Source organism: Mobula hypostoma, chromosome 3, assembly GCF_963921235.1.
Source record: "Mobula hypostoma chromosome 3, sMobHyp1.1, whole genome shotgun sequence".
Lineage (NCBI taxonomy): Eukaryota > Metazoa > Chordata > Chondrichthyes > Myliobatiformes > Myliobatidae > Mobula > Mobula hypostoma.
In genome coordinates, this window is record NC_086099.1 from 158,945,697 (window position 1) to 158,962,513 (window position 16,817).

Here is a 16,817-nt window from a genome sequence, read left to right on the forward strand (position 1 = left end):
CTGGTCCTCAGGTTGAGACTAAATTGGAGAAAGACCAATTTTGATAGTATCCAAAAGGATCTAGCAAGTGTAAATCAGGACAGGTTGTTTTCCGGCAAAAGTATACTTGGTAAGTGGTAGGCCTTCAGGAGTGAAATTTTGAGAATACACAGTTCGTATGTTTCTGTCAGAATAAAAGACAAGGATAACAGAACCTTGTTCCTTGAGAGATATTGAGGCCTTGGTTAAGAAAAAGAAGGAGATGCATAGCAGGTATAGACAGGTAGGAACAAATGAAGTTGAGGAGTGTAGGAAATGCAAGAGAATATTTAAAGAAGGAAATCAGGAAGGTTAAAAGAAGGCATGATGTTGCTCTGGTATCTGACCATAATTCCCGACAAAGGATTGTGAGGATTGCTAAGAGGATCATTGGGATAGCTCTTCCATCTATTAGAAATATTTCTCATGAGCTCTGCAGAGTACCCTTATCATTGTTAATGATTTTTCCATCTATCCAAAAATCTCTTTGACCCTCTGTCATCAGGCAGGAGGTACTAAAGCGTTAGGACTAGAACTGTTAGGATGGCAAGCAGCTTCTTCCCCCAGGCTGTAAGACTATTGAACTCACTGCCATCACAAAGGTCTTATCCCGCATAAAGCGTTAGTAGCGATATAGTGTTAATTTTTTTACTTGTGACGTGAACACACCTAATATTACTTAATGTATTATTTGTGTAAGTTATATGTACTGTGTTGTGTGTCTTGGTACAGAGGAATGTTGCTTAATTTGGCAGTATGCATGTGTACATTTGAATGATAATAAACAGCAAAAGGATCTCAATGGACAAAATTAGTCCTTTGGAAAATCAGAGTGGTCATCTATGCACGGATCCAAACGGGATGGGGAAGAACTTTAATGGATTTTTTGCCACTGTATTTACTCGAGAAATGGACAGAGTCTAGAGAACTGAGGCAAAACAGTAGTGTGGTCATTGACTGTATTGAGATTTCAGAAGAGAGGTGTTTACAATTTTGAGCCAAATTAGGGTGGATTAATCCCCAGAGCGTGAGAAGGTGTTCCCTTGGACCATGTGGGAGGCTAGTGCAGAGATTGCAGGGGACCTTGCAGAGAAATTTTAAATATTCTTAAGCATGGGTGTGATTCGTAAGGCCAGTGATGTTGTGGGGATGGAACTGGACTCTCTGACGGTGGTGTCTGAAAAGAGGATGCTGTCCAAGTTGCATGCCATCTTGGACAATGTCTCCCATCCACTACATAATGTACTGGTTGGGCACAGGAGTACATTCAGCCAAAGAATCATTCCACCCAGATGCAACACTGAGCGTCATAGGAAGTCATTCCTGCCCGTGGCCATCAAACTTTACAACTCCTCCCTTGGAGGATCAGACACCCTGAGCCAATAGGCTGGTCCTGGACTTATTTCCTGGCATAATTTACATATTACTATTTAACTATTTATGGTTTTATTACTATTTAATTATTTATGGTGCAGCTGTAACAAAAACCAATTTCCCCCGGGATCAATAAAGTATGACTATGATACTGGAGGATTGGAGGATATTTAATGTTATTCTGTTGTTTAAGAAAATTTCTAGGCATAAGACAAGAAATTATAGGTCAGTGAACATAACATCCGTAGTCCGTAAGTTATTGAAGGTATTCTAAAGGACTCAATATATAAATATTTCGATGGACAGGAACTGATTAAGGATAGTAAATATGGCTTCGTATGTGGTAGGTCATGTCTAACCATGAAGTTTTTTGAGGAAGTTACCAGGAATTGGCTGGCTGACAGAAAACAAAGAGTAGTGATTAACAGGTCCCTTTCCGAATGGCAGGGGGTGACCAGTGGGGTACCGCAGTGTTCAGTGCTGGGACCGCAGCTGTTTACAATATATATTAATGATTTAGATGAGGGAATTAAAAGTAACATCAGCAAATTTGCCGATGACACAAAGCTGGGTGGCAGTGTGAAATGTGAGGAGGATGTTATGAGAATGCAGGGTGACTTGGACAGGCTGGGTGAGTGGGCAGATGCATGGCAGATGCAGTTTAATGTGGATAAATATGAGGTTATCCACTTTGGTGGTAAGAACGGGAAGGCAGATTATTATCTAAATGGAGTCAAGTTAGGAAAAGGGGAAGCACAACGAGATCTAGGTGTTCTTGTACATCAGTCACTGAAAGCAAGCATGCAAGTACAGCAGGTAGTGAAAAAAGCTAATGGCATGTTGGCCTTCATAACAAGGGGAATTGAGTATAAGAGCAAAGAGGTCCTTCTGCAGCTGTACAGGGCCCTGGTGAGACCACACCTGGAGTACCGTGTGCAGTTTTGTTCTCCAAATTTGAGGAAGGACATTGTTGCTATTGAGGGAGTGCAGCATATGTTCACAAGGTTAATTCCTGGGATGGCGGGACTGTCATATGTCGAAAGATTGGAGCGACTGGGCTTGTATACTCTGGAATCTAGAAGGCTGAGAGGGGATCTTATTGAAACATATAAGATTATTAAGGGATTGGACACGCTGCAGGCAGGAAGCATGTTTCCGCTGATGGGTGAGTCCAGAACCAGAGGCCACAGTTTAAGAATTAGGGGTAGGCCATTTAGAACAGAGTTGAGGAAAAACTTTTTCACCCAGAGAGTGGTGGATATATGGAATGCTCTGCCCCAGAAGGCTGTGGCGGCCAAGTCTCTGGATGCTTTCAAAAAAGAGATGGATAGAGCTCTTAAAGATAGTGGAATCAAAGGTTATGGGGATAAGGCAGGAACTGGATACTGATAGTGGATGATCAGACACGATCACAGTGAATGGCGGTGCTGGCTCGAAGGGCCGAATGGTCTACTATTGCACCTATTGTCTATTGAATGTTGATGAAGACAAGGCAGTGGATATTGCCTACATAGACTTTAACAAGGCCTTTGACAAGTTTCCACATTGGAGGTTGGTCAAGAAGGTTCATTCACTTGGCATTCAAAATGAGGTAGTAAATTGGATTAAACATTGGCTTTGCGGAAGAAATCTGAGAATGGTAGCAGAAAATTGCCTCTCTCTCTCTCTGGAGGTCTGTGACTAGTGGTGTGCTACAGGGATCAGTCTGTTGTTGTTTGTCATCTGGATGATAATGCTGTAAACTGGATCACCAAATCTGTGGATGACACCAAGGTTGGGGGTATAGTGAATAATGAGGAAGACTATCAAAACTTGCAGTGGCATCTGTGAAAAATGGGCTGAAAAATGCTAGATGGATTATAATGTAGACAAATATGAGGTATTGCACTTTGGGAGGACAAACTAGTGTAGGACTCAAATAGTGAATGGTAGGACACTGAGTAGTGTGGTAGATCAGAGGGATCTGGGAATACAGATCCATAGTTCCATGAAAGTGGTGCCACAGCTAGATAGAGTTGTAAAGAATGAATTTGGCACAATGGCCTTCATAAATCAGAGTACTGAGTTCAGGAGTTGGGATGTTATGTTGTATATCTGTTGATGAGGCCTAATTTGGAGTACTGTGTGTGGTTTTGGACACCTACCTAAAGGAAATATGTCATTAAGATTGAAAGAGTGTAGAGAAAATTTGCAAGGATGTTGGCAGGACCTGAGTTATAGGGAAAGGTTTGAGTAGGTTTGGACTTTATTCCTAGAGAATAGGAGAATGAGAGAAGAATTCATAGATGGAAACAAAATTTTGAGGGTTATAGATAGGGTAAAACAGGTTTTTTTACTGACGTTGGATGAGACTAGAAATAGAGGTCATGGATTAAGGGTGAAAGGTTATATGTTTAAGGGGAACTTGAGTGGGAACTTCCTTCAACCAGCTGCCAGTGGAAGTAGTGGATCCCAGTTCAAATTCAACTTCTAGGAGAAACTTGGATCGGTACATGGTTGGGAGGGCTATGAAAGGCTATGGTCCAGGTGTAGTTCAATTGGATTATTTGGCAAAGACAAGAAGAGCTGAAGGGCATGCTTCTGTCCTGTCGTGTTTTATGGCTCTAAGACTCTAAGGCTCTTCTATTGGATGTCAACATCCTACTTGAATTCGTAACTGCTTGCTGAACTTACATGTTTGATTTAATTGGAAGATGTAAAACAACTCCCAGATTTCTTTGTACATGAAATTTTCCCATTCTATCATTTAAATTGTACTCTGCTTAGTGTTTGCCTTACAGATACAGAACTGTATAACGCTTCAAAGGCACAGTGAATGCCCACGAAAAAATGAATCTCAGGATTGTATATGGTGACATATATATACTTTGACATTAAAAAGAGGCAGCATAGTATCGTACTGGTTAGCACAATGCTTTACAGTACAAACAACCTGTGTTTAATTCCTGCCACTGCCTGTAAAGAGTTTGTACGTTCTCCCCGCAACCGCCTGGGTTTCTTCCGGGTGCTCTGGTTTCCTCCCACAGTCCAAAGACGTACTGTTTGGTAGGTTAATTGGTCATTCTAAATTGTCCCATGTTTAGGCCAGGATTAAGCCAGGGCAACTCTGTTCAAATGTCCAGAAGTGCTTACCCCACACTATATGCCAATCAATAAATAAATAAATCAATTGATTCTGAAAGGTCAGTCAAATACAATCTCTCTTTTATAAATCCTTAATGAGTTTGCCTGTCAATATCCAGTGTTTGAAATATGCTGTATGACATTTTTAATAATAAACCCCAGCATTTTCAAGTTCAAGTTTAATTATCATTCAAGCATATATGTATATAGACAAATGAAACAGTTTTCTTATTGATATAAGACTTGCTGGCCTGTAGTTTCCGATTTCCCCTCTTGTTCCTTTTTAAAACTTGAGTTTGCATTTACCATCCTTTTAATTAGGAAAATTAGTCTATAATTTCTAGAGTAATGGAAAATGACAATTAAGCCATTTACTATTTCCATTGCTCTCTTTCAGCATGCTGGTGTGCAGGCAATTATGCCCTGACTATTTACTGACTTCTGGCCCCACTGATTTGTCTAACACTGATTTTTTTTAATAAAAGTAATTTCTTCAAAATCTTCCTTGTCATTTGACTCTTGGTCTCTAGCATTTCCAAAATGTTATTAATGTCTTTTACTGTGAGGTCAGAGCTAAAATATTTAGTTGCACTACCAATTCCTTAATTCCATTATGGATGATCCTCATCGGTGATTGCAAGGCTGCCACATTTAACCAGTATTATTTTTATTTTTATATAATTGTAGATTCTTTTTATAAACCAGTTCCATGTATCTTGGGCATCCACTCACATACTCCATTTTTTTGCCCCTTCTTCGAAACTTGATTCTTTTTGCTGAACTCTAACCTGTTGCTATCCTCACGGTTCTTACTTTCTCTGGCAAATTCATATACCTTCTTTTTGGATCTAATATCCATAGTTGGATCAATTTCTCCTCATTGTATTTGTGCCAGGAATAATGAACAATGTAAAATTCCTGCATTCTTTCCCTAAATGTTAACCATGTCTATTCACCATTTTTCCCTTCAAAAAAGCTACAAAACCCAACTTACTCCTCATACTTATGCACTTTCCTCTTGTTTAGTTAACAGTCCCTGTTTGGGAATGAGCCAGTTCACTTTCCATCTCTTTGAAGTATTCTAACATATTATGGAAATTCTTTCCTAGAGTTTCTGCATGGCAAGATTATTCATTCACCCCTTTTCAATGCACAGTATCCAGTTTCAGATAGCTGCTTCCTTGTTGGCTCTTCAATGTAAAAACCCTGCGCACAATTCAGGAATTTATCTTCCACAGTATTATTGCTAACTTGGTTTGAACAAAGATTAAAATCATGAACGATTACTGTAGTGCACTTATTATGTACATTCCTAACTTCCTGTTTGATGCATCCTCAATATTGCTTGACTGTTTGGAGAATAAAAGACATCTGCCTCCCCAGTGCTATTTTGCTTTATGTTTTCTACCCCATGGTTCCTCTTAGCTCCATCCAGACTGTAAAGCTGTCAACAAGAGCCAAGCTAAATTGTCATCATGTAAAGTTGAGCATTGTGAAGGTCCTGAATGAGCAAATCATGTAGCAGAACAACATTCTACATCTGATAGCAATCTAGCAAACCTATTTAAGTGAGCAAATTTGAAAATAAAATTTATGAACTCTTATAAACCAGCTGCATTTTAAATCATATGTTGTACTTAACTTTAAAAAGATCACCCATCTGAACTTTACATTTAGTGCAAGTACTTCAAATACAAATAGAGAAAACATCCTGAAGTATTATTTTCTTTCAAAATGTGACCAGATTTCAGAGTGGCGTTCTATGTCATCGGGGACACAGATCCAACTATTATTCACTCAATCAACAACTGAGCTGTGCCTGCATCCAACTCACCCATTAACATTAAAAACAAACTGAAATTAAAGATCAGAAATACTTTAACCTTGCAAGAACAATTGTAAAGGCTAGGAATATTTCCTTATAAAGTGGGATTGAATTTTTTTTAAATAAATAAAAAGGGGGAATGAGAATGCAGCCTTTGTTGAGTTGATCAAGTTGCCAAGAAGAAGAAACCACAGGGAAAGAGGTTTCTATAGATTTTTTTGCTGTAGCACTTACTGACTAGTATCTAGTGATATGTGTCAGGCCCTCAATAGAAACCTAATACCTGACGACATGGCTACAGGAAATGTGGAACCTATTGAAACTGTGGAGAAATAAAGTAGGAGTTTGTATCTTGGGAGAAATTTGAAATTGGAAAGGTTTAGTTTAATGGCTAACTAAGGTAGACAAGATGAGGTGATGATTAACTCAGGAGAATGTGGAATCCTGAGTTTGAAATCAAAAGAAGAAATCAATTACGCAAACACGAGGAATTCTGCAGATGCTGGAAATTCAAGCAACACACATCAAAGTTGCTGGTGAACGCAGCAGGCCAGGCAGCATCACTAGGAAGAGGTACAGTCGACGTTTCGGGCCGAGACCCTTTGTCAGGACTAACTGAAGGAAGAGCTAGTAAGAGATTTGAAAGTGGGAGGGGGAGATCCAAAATGATAGGAGAAGACAGAAGGGGGAGGGATGGAGCCAAGAGCTGGACAGGTGATTGGAAAAGGGATATGAGAGGGTCGTGGGACGCGAGTCTCAGGGAGAAGGAAAAGGGGGAGGGGGGGAAACCCAGAGGATGGGCAAGGGGTATAGTCAGAGGGACAGAGGGAGAAAAAGGAGAGTGAGAGAAAGAATGTGTGTATATAAATAAATAACGGATGGGGTACGAGGGGGAGGTGGGGCAGTAGCAGAAGTTAGAGAAGTCAGTGTTCATGCCATCAGGTTTGAGGCTACCCAGACAGAATATAAGGTGTTGTTCCTCCAACCTGAGTGTGGCTTCATCTTTACAGTAGAGGAGGCCATGGATAGACATATCAGAATGGGAATGGGATGTGGAATAAAAATGTGTGGCCACTGGGAGATCCTGCTTTCTCTGGCGGACTCTCCTAGTGGCCACACATTTTAATTCCACATCCTATTCCCATTCTGATATGTCTATCCATGGCCTCCTCTACTGTAAAGATGAAGCCACACTACGGTTGGAGGAACAACACCTTATATTCCATCTGGGCAGCCTCCAACCTGATGGTATGAACATTGACTTCTCTAACTTCTGTTAATGCCCCACCTCCCCTTCGTACCCCATCCATTATTTATTTATAAACACATATTCTTTCTTTCACTCTCCTTTTTCTCCCTCTGTCCCTCTGACTATACCCCTTACCCATCCTCTGGGTTTCCCCCCGTCCCCCTTTTCCTTATCCCTGGGCCTCCTGTCTCATTACCCTCTCATATCCCTTTTGCCAATCACCTGTCCAGCTCTTGGCTCCATCCCTCCCCCTCCTGTCTTCTCCTATCATTTTGGATCTCCCCTCCCCCTTCCAAATCTCTTACTAGCTCTTCTTTCAGTTAGTCCTGACGAAGGGTCTCAGCCCAAAACGTCGACTGTACCTCTTCCTAGAGATGTTGCCTGGCCTGCTGCGTTCACCAGCAACTTTGAAGAAATCAATTAACCCTTTCTCATGTTCTTGCTAACAGAAAACTTTCATTTCATAAGAACGCATGATTTTATATTTTGAAACTCTAAAAGACTCCTCCATGTGCTGACCACATTTCGAATAAGTGAAGGAGTTTATGGAAGAGCAGGACAAGAGCAGAGTCATTGGTCAATGCAACCTGAGCCCAACTGGGTTGACTTACTTTAGACAGAGAGCAGTCATGAGGATTTTTCAGAGGAAGGCATGTTGAGACTCGAGGAAAGTTTTGAAGAATGACAGTGTTAAACATAAAAGTAATAACATGGAAAGTATAATGTTGAATAAATAACCTTGGTTGCCAAACCTAATGCATTTCATTACAAATACTGCCACAGCCAAAATAGTGACTGCAGCTAACATATGTGACGTACTTACAAAAGCAGCAGTGTTGTAGGAGGGGTGAAATTTGTCTTCAGAAGTTGTGTGCAGCAGGCAATTGTGAATTAGGATATTAAAAAGCTTACCCATGTTTTGATTTTGCTGGTTTTTCTGTCCAGAATCATATACTATAAAAATTCAGCAAAAGTCAGAATTAAACTGGAATGAAAATATGCTATCTGGTGCATCGTGAATCTTTGTACATTCAACAAAACCTGCTGAGGCATCTTAAATGCATTTGGTCAGTTTTCTTTTAAATTCATATGATTAGTGCAAAGAAATGAAAACCTACTTTCATAGAATATGCCTGCCTATTTCAGATATTCGGTACCACATTTACCCCTCAGCCACTATCACAAAACAAGAGCTGATTATCTGGCCATTATCCCAGTTGGCAATGATGCTCCCTTCCATTATGCCAGTTAAGTACACAGTGAAGTACTTCATAAGCTGTAAATTACTTTGGATACTCTGTGCATAGTATGCTTTTGCATGTTTTTCTTTCACCATTGTGTTGGAAAGTGAAGGAGATTATTTGTCTTCCCGGATCTCTGTTCAGTGTAAATGAACATTTTATAGAATTGAATGTAACAAACAGAACCAGAGCTAAAGAGTCATAAAGCACAATTTCCATTGCAACATTAACACACTCTTCAATCACCCAGTCATCCAATAAACCCAAGCAAAAATTATCACAAGGGAAGCTGGGAGCTTTCCATACAGTCAAGCAAAAATAAAAAATGCTGGTGACCACAAATAAAGGACAGGAATTTTGTTTTTATTGATTGGAAACATTGGGAAAGTCAGCTGAAATGGGACTGAAATAAATCCAAACCATGCAATTGAAAGGACTTAGACTGCTTAAGGTTTATTGGAAGATGAGAGAGTATCAAGAATGTTTTTGCCCAGCCTGTTCTTAAATTTCACCTGCTGCTAGCTAATATTTTTGCAACATTTATATTTCCATTTGCTATCAAATATGCTTTTATTGCTGCGGCAGAATAATCTTCACTCTCAATATGCGATGTGTATAATGTTAGTATTTCAGCATCTCAAAGGTACACACATGGACACTTATTTAATTCCAGTCCAGTAAAACTTAAATGAATTCGGAGGATCTACACTTAAAAATGGAAAGCTTCACAGCAGAAGCTCTTCCTAACATTTCATTCAGATGGTCTATAGCTGACTGCTTCTAACCTGCCACATGCCTAGAAACTGGATATTTTTTTCATTTCATTCATGTGCTAAATATGTGCTGCTTGTGGTGCTTGCAGAAAAGTAGTTAAACAGATATGGTGAAAATACATAGGTTAAAAAACAGCATTATAATGATCACATCCTGAATCATGAAGTGAACCTGGACCTGGACCTGTACAGAGTGGGAACTGCTTGAAAAGCTCTGAGATGTTAAATCTTTGCTGTTGTGATCAGTGGGTGGAATGTCAAACCTTAAAGAAACTCTCCCACAGTTAGCCAATAAAATCGAGAGAAAAGACAGCAAATGGAGATCTGGATGGTCTGTGAGTATGCTCATTCTCTCCATATGATTGCCTTGAAGTAAGTGGCCCCACATCACGTTCAATTACACAGAGATTGCAGATCAAATTGGCATAGTATTGATAGGATCCAATCACAGTAATGTAACGATTAGTGTTGAGATTTCAAATATCTTGACTATTGAAACTGAACTTTACAGATGCTATAAGCAATACGACAACATTTCTTGATATTTTATTGATGATCTCAGCTTAGAATACTTCTAGTTTTTGTGACTGTTCAATAAAAGATCCACTCTCTAGGTTATAATGAGGAAAAACATTTAAATACATAGGAATGGGTTGAACAATGCTGGATAAGCTCCAACTATTAAACACCACAATATTAAACTTACACCTCAGCATCCACTTGACTAGATACAAAAGTGGAACCCAGAGTGGTCTTCTGATGCTGCAGCCTCTAGCCCACCTACTCAAGACTGTGCATGAGAAAGAGGTTTTTCTGTACACCAATGTTGTAGTGTGTGGTTGATTGAGTTACTGTTGCCTTTCTTTCAGCTTGAACCAGTCTGGCCATTCTCCTCTGACCTCCTTCATTAACAAAGTGTTTTCACCCACAGAACTATAGTTCACTGATTTTTTTTTTTGCTTTTCGCACCATCTCAGTAAACTCTAGACACCATTGGTTAAAGTCACTTGGACTACATTTCTTCTCCATTTTGATATTTGGCTTGAACAACAACTGAACCTGTTGATAATGTCTGCATCCTTTTTGGAATTCATTAGCTCGTATATTTGCATTAACTAGCAGGTGCAGCTGATAAAGTTGCCACTGAATGCAGTTGTGAACTCAAATCAGCCATTGATTCAAGAAAGGACTTAAATTGTTAAAGATATATTGCAGCCAAAGAAGTGCTGAGAGGTGCTGACTATAAAATTCTTTGAAGTATATTGCACTGACTCAGCCTCCATAGCTTTGTAGGGTTAAGAATTCCAAAGAGCTGTGATTCTCCTGAGAAAAGTAATTCTTTCTCTCGATCTTAAATGGCCAGTCCTGTAGTCTGAAAGGATATGCTGCAGTTTTGTATACTCTCAGTCAGTTCATTTAGGATCGATTCCATCAGTCACCTTCAGAAACTTCTATTTCAGTAAAAACAACACTTACTTTTCTAAACTCCAGCGAAAATAGGTATAGCTTATTCTACCCTTCTTCGAGTTTATTTTCATGTTCAGCTACATGTATGCACAGGCATGTAATCTCAGAAATTAACCTAGTGTACCTATTCAGCATTGTAAGTATATTTTTTCTTGACATGGAGACCAATGCTGTACACAATTGTGATCTTGCTGTCATCATGTTATTACCCTTTCCAATAAAGACCATTTGCCTTTGTAACTAATTACTATGTCTGCACGTCAGTTTCATTCTCTAGGACCTGTATGTGTGTCATAGTCATATTCCAATCAAAAAAGTATATCCATTAGGACTGACAGATTTAACAACGTTGTCCAGCAGCAGTGAAGATTCCTACTAAAAATTGACCAACTCCTTCATCAACGTGCAACTGCAGAATTCTTCATATCTCAGAAAGGTGGCATCCATCATTAAGGACCCTCATCACCCAGGACATGCTCTCTTCTCATTGCTAGCATGGTGAAGTAGATACAAGAGCCTGAAGGCACACACTCTGATTCTGATTCAGCTACAGTTTAACATCAGGAGACAATGGGAAATGACAATGAGATTCTTGCAGGCCTGACTCTGTGTTAAAGTGAACCAACACCACAATGGCCCTGGATAATTGTTTTGCCAAATTCCCCTCAGGTCCAGGAAGAGCAAGAGTGTCCTGATGAAGGGTTCCAGCCCGAAATGTTGACTGATCGTTTCCACGGATGGTGCCCGACCTACTGAGTTCCTCCAGCGTGTTGTCAGAGCAAGAGTGATACCCGGCTCCACACATGGAAAATTAAGGAATTCTTAACTGTAAACTCTTATCAACAGTAGCATACAAACCATTGGAAAAAGAATAAGAATTTTCACCAGGATCAAGTGCAAAGTTGGTCAGTAGGATTTAAACAAGATGCAGAGCTCATCTATGTTAATGCTAATTGCCTGGGATATGGGCCAAGATTTAAATCAGTTTATTCCCTCTGTTTTGTCTGTCTTGATGCCACTAATCCTGAGGTGCCATGATAGGTTCATTCTAAATTGCAACAAGCTAATAATTTTTCATGTGCTGTATCAGAAAAAGTGACTAACAGACTATTATAAATATTGGAGCAGATTCTCTTTTAATAATTATTACTGAGATACAGTGCGGAATAGGCCGCCTAGCCCTTAGAACCGCAACACCAGGCAGTCCCCTGATTTAATCTTAGCCTAATCATGGGACTATTTACAATGACCAATTAACTTATCAACCAGTATGTCTTTGGACTGTGGGAGGAAACCCATGCGGTCATGGGGTGAACGTACAAAGTCCTTACAGGCAGCTGCAGGAATTGAACTCTGGCCACCTGTACTGTAAAGTGTTGGGCTAACCACTACGCTACAGTGCCTCCCCAACTGGCACGGGTCCTACCTACACTGCAGCCTCCACTTTCCCTCCTGTCTGTGGCTAGACTCATCCTCCCGGGATGGCACAACATCCTCAGCTCTAATGAAAGACTCAAGACAAAAACTTTTGACAGTTTCTCTTTCTTTGGATGAAATCTGACCTACTGAATTTTTCTATCATTTTCTGTTTCTTTTATGCTCGCCACATCTACATAAGGTTTCCTTCAGGTTTTGTTGCTAGGGATTCAGTACATGAATCCTAAATGAATTTCCCTCTCTAGATTAGGATGGTTTTATCTGAGCACAGTTTCAATCTCCCTCTTCCTTCTTGGCTAAAATAAGCTAAGCTGACACAAAATGAGAATTCTAACTGGGATAGCACAAGGTTATACCTTTGATAATAAGAGATATCAAAGAAAGTGAAATGCCATGTTTTTTTTAAATTCCCTGTTGATCATAGATTGGCTATTCAATTCCATCATCTATGAACCCCATCATCCAGGCTATGCTCTCTTCTCACTGCTGCCCCGGGAAGGAAGTACAGGAGCTTTATGTCTCACACCATCAGTTTCGGGAATAGTTGTTATCCTTCAACCATCAAGCTCCTGAACCTATGTGTATAACTTCACTCACTTCAACACTAAACAGATTCAACAACCTATGAACTCAGTTTCAAGGACCCTGCAACTCGTGTTCTAAATGTTCTTCATTATTTATTTATTGTTATTTGAATTTGCATTTGCACAGTTTGTCTTCTTCTGCACATTGTTTGTCCGTCCTTCTTTGAGTGTAGTTTTTCATTGACTGTATTGTATTTCTTTCTATCTATTATGAATGCCCACAACAAAATGAATCTCAGCATAGTATATGGTGACATAAATGTATTCTAATAATAAATTTACTTTGAATATGAACACTAAACAAAGAACTTGCTGGCATTCTGTTATCTCACCTGCTTCTTTGGAAATCTATGATTATATCTCACCTCCCAAGTCAATTCCTGAGTGTGGTAGAACACAACTCTGAAAGTTTCTGCAAGTAATTTGTGATATTGTTTCATGAAACTGAAAATAATGCCCTTTAATGAGGGAGGCCTTTAAATCAGCGTTTTTTATATTAAACTCTGAAATTCAATTAAACATAATATTGTTCCAGCTGCCCATGTATGCATGGTGAGATGAGGAATAGCTAATGCTATAACAGGATTTGCTATGAACAGAACCATGGTGCCAATCCTTTCTAATTATAAACAAACATTTTTAAACCAGCACAAACATCTGGTTCTAATTTGACTTTCCCCAAAGATCATAACTTTAAAACAGGGGAAGAAAAAAAGTCTGTTTTCCTTTCTCTTTTTTTTATTTACTGTACAGTTTTCCATTTGCGGCGCTGTTCCATGAAACATTCTTTATGCCATCATCTACACACGGAGAGACCTGTATGAGTGAACTTTACAAGTGTACTTACACAGTGACAAGATTGATACTGATTTCACTACCGGAGGGGGCATAGATCAAATAAGAACATGACAGATAATCAGAAATAAGCACAGTCATAGATCATGTATCACTCTCTATTTCAATGTAAAATATTTTGAAACTAAAATATTACATTATGTGAGTTTGTTTCCTAACTAATTGTACAACACTGGTGTGTAAACCTTGCATTCAGCAGAATTTAGTCTGCAATCTGTGTATACTGTCATTGCTATAATTCTGTTGAGAAGGTTTGTATTTCTGTTCAGTAAAGTGTAGGAAATGAAGCACATATTAGAAAACACATTGACATAAGAAATAAATCAATCTTTAAGCCAAGCACTAAAAAGGGAAAACATCAGCCAAATAAAGGCTTCAAACATTATCAGAATTTTTTTGAAGATCCCTTTCAGTTTTTACAAGATGGAATCATGTGAAAGTCATGATTATAAAAAAATGTGTGAAGGTAATACTTTCTTATTCTGCGCAAACCCTTAAAATTTATGAAAACTTCAGGAAAGTTAATTGATTTTAAAGGCAAAGGGGTGGGTAACAGCACATTATCTCCATTTATTCTAACAATGTTAATGGCTCAGAAAAGAGTTATTTTATTGCTAATAGCAAAGAAATTATTTCAAGTTAGGTTGTCTTTTCTGTCACTAAGTTACAAATGCATATTTCATGATTACCTGCTTGTATTGCTTGAATCCTTTCCACTTCAGCAGTATCCATGCAAATGCCACGTCCTTGCATGAGGGTCTCCAAAGGTTTGGTTTCCATGAGCTGAGGGTAACATCGGAGCCCTGTCGCACAGCGTGCCGTGTATACCCCACAAGGCTGGCCACGAGACAGTGCACATATCTGGCAGCAGCCACAACCTGGCTCTCTCACCATCTCTTCTGTGCACGTATTATCCACGGGTGGGCAGTGCGCCATCCTTTCTTCGGTGCAGGGCAAGCAACGGATCGGCCCAGCTGCCTCCGAGATCAGTGGCGAAAGCAGCATAAGCAGAATGCTCAAATACTTTAAAAGACACATCGAAACACAGAAAGTAAACGAGAGGGGGAACAGAAGCCTACTCACAATACCTAGCCACTCCGAGTGCAATCAGGATTATTTATACAATGGTTAGACTAGTTAGTGATAAATTCCGGTCAGGACTCTGATTAGCTATTCCTTACATGTGGGTGTAATCATACAGCATGAAGTGGAAAAATACTTTCGCTGGGTCTTAAACACATAGTTGTACCAGTAGGAACTTGAAGATTTGGGTTACAGCCAAAACAACATAGTCATGACTTGACATTCTATTTATCCCAAGAAGCAGATGGATATATAGTGATAACTTCATTACTTTTCCAGCCGTAAATCTGCTCTCCTTGTATTTTACAGTGCAACTAACTGTGAGGGGGTTCATTAACACACCTTTGATCTTTATGAATTCCTCCTTTGATGAAAAAAACAAAAGAAGGACATTTATAAAAAATATACATTGAAGTAAATGTAACAAAATGCAGATTTTAAGTTACAAAAGAATCATAGACATCACCAGTTTTGAAAAATAATTTTGCAAGATAAAAACACAAAGCTGTATATTCAGTAAGGCTAAACATTTAAAAGGGCTCAAACTTTGGTACTATCTTACTTGGAGTCAAGATCTTTAAAAACCAGGCAGTTTGCTGGATGATGTCTCACATGTTTTTTTTGTTTGATGTCGAATAGAACTAGGCAACCAGACCTAATGACTAAGCATGACAGCACTGAGAATTAATATGATTGTATTCCCATTGGATGGTACATTTTTTTGCCTATATATTATTCTTTTTTAATTTAAATAAATATCACTCTTTTTCACATGTTTAATACTAATACCCTTGGGCAACAGCAGTTTAAAGCTTTAGTGAATATAAATAAGAACATTAAAATGGGTATTGGCCGTTCAGTTCCTCTCTATACCTCCTCTATTCAACTCTGTAGCATATGTCTTAATAAAGATCAAAAAGAAACTGCATATGTTGGAAACCTATAACAAAGACAGAAAATTCTGGAACTACTCTGCAGATCAGCTGTATTAATGGAAAGAGTGTTTCATTTCAGGTTTGTGACCCTTCATCTCTGACATGTGTCAGTTACTGGTTGTATCAAATTGTAGGAGTCCCAATATGTTATAGTACCCAGACAGTGCAGTAAGAGTGGGATTTACCATTTTCAACACAGGATGTGCTCCAACTCTGTTCATTTGGAGGAATAAAGGAATCTATGGACACCACATTGACATTCACTTTAGAACCAAAATCAGAATCCGGTTTAATATCACTGAAATAATATACATAAAATGAAATAATTTGTGCAATAAGAAAGCAAAAAAAAAGATTTAAAATATGCTGAGATAGCGTGCGTGCGTTGATTGTCCATTCAGAAATCTGATGGTGGAGGGGAAGAAGCTGTTCCTAAAACACTGAGTCTGTGTCTTCAGAATCCTGTACCCCCTCCTTGATAGTAACAATGAGAAGAGGGTGTGCCTTGAGTGATGAGAGTCCCAATACAGATGCCATCTTTTTGAGGCATCAGCTTTTGGGGATGTCCTTGATGCTGGGGAAGTTACAGCCCATGATGGTGCTGGTTGAGTTTTCAATTTCTGCTGCCTTTTCTGATGATGAATGGTCCCTCTACACCAGATAGTGATGAAACCGGTTAGAATGCTCTCCGTGGTACACCTCTAGAAATCTGTGACAGCCTTTGGTGACATTCCAAGTTTCCTCAAACTCTTCATGAAATATAACCACTGTCATGCCTTCTTTGTACCTGCATCAATATGTTGGGCCCAGGACAGATCTTCAGAGATATTGACAGCTAAACATTGAAACTGCT

The 16,817-nt window shown here is 39.2% G+C and overlaps 1 protein-coding gene across 1 annotated transcript in view; it reads right to left on the bottom strand.

Annotated features, from left to right (window-relative positions):
- The window catches only part of LOC134344350 (insulin-like growth factor-binding protein 4), a 125,868-nt gene extending 110,801 nt beyond the window's left edge, over window positions 1-15,067 (bottom strand). Inside the window, exon 1 of the mRNA XM_063043989.1 lies at window positions 14,636-15,067. Within this exon, the coding sequence (XP_062900059.1) occupies window positions 14,636-14,984 (349 nt within the window). The 5' untranslated portion in view covers window positions 14,985-15,067. The remainder of the gene's footprint in view (window positions 1-14,635) is intronic.
- Between the last annotated feature and the right edge of the window lie 1,750 nt (window positions 15,068-16,817).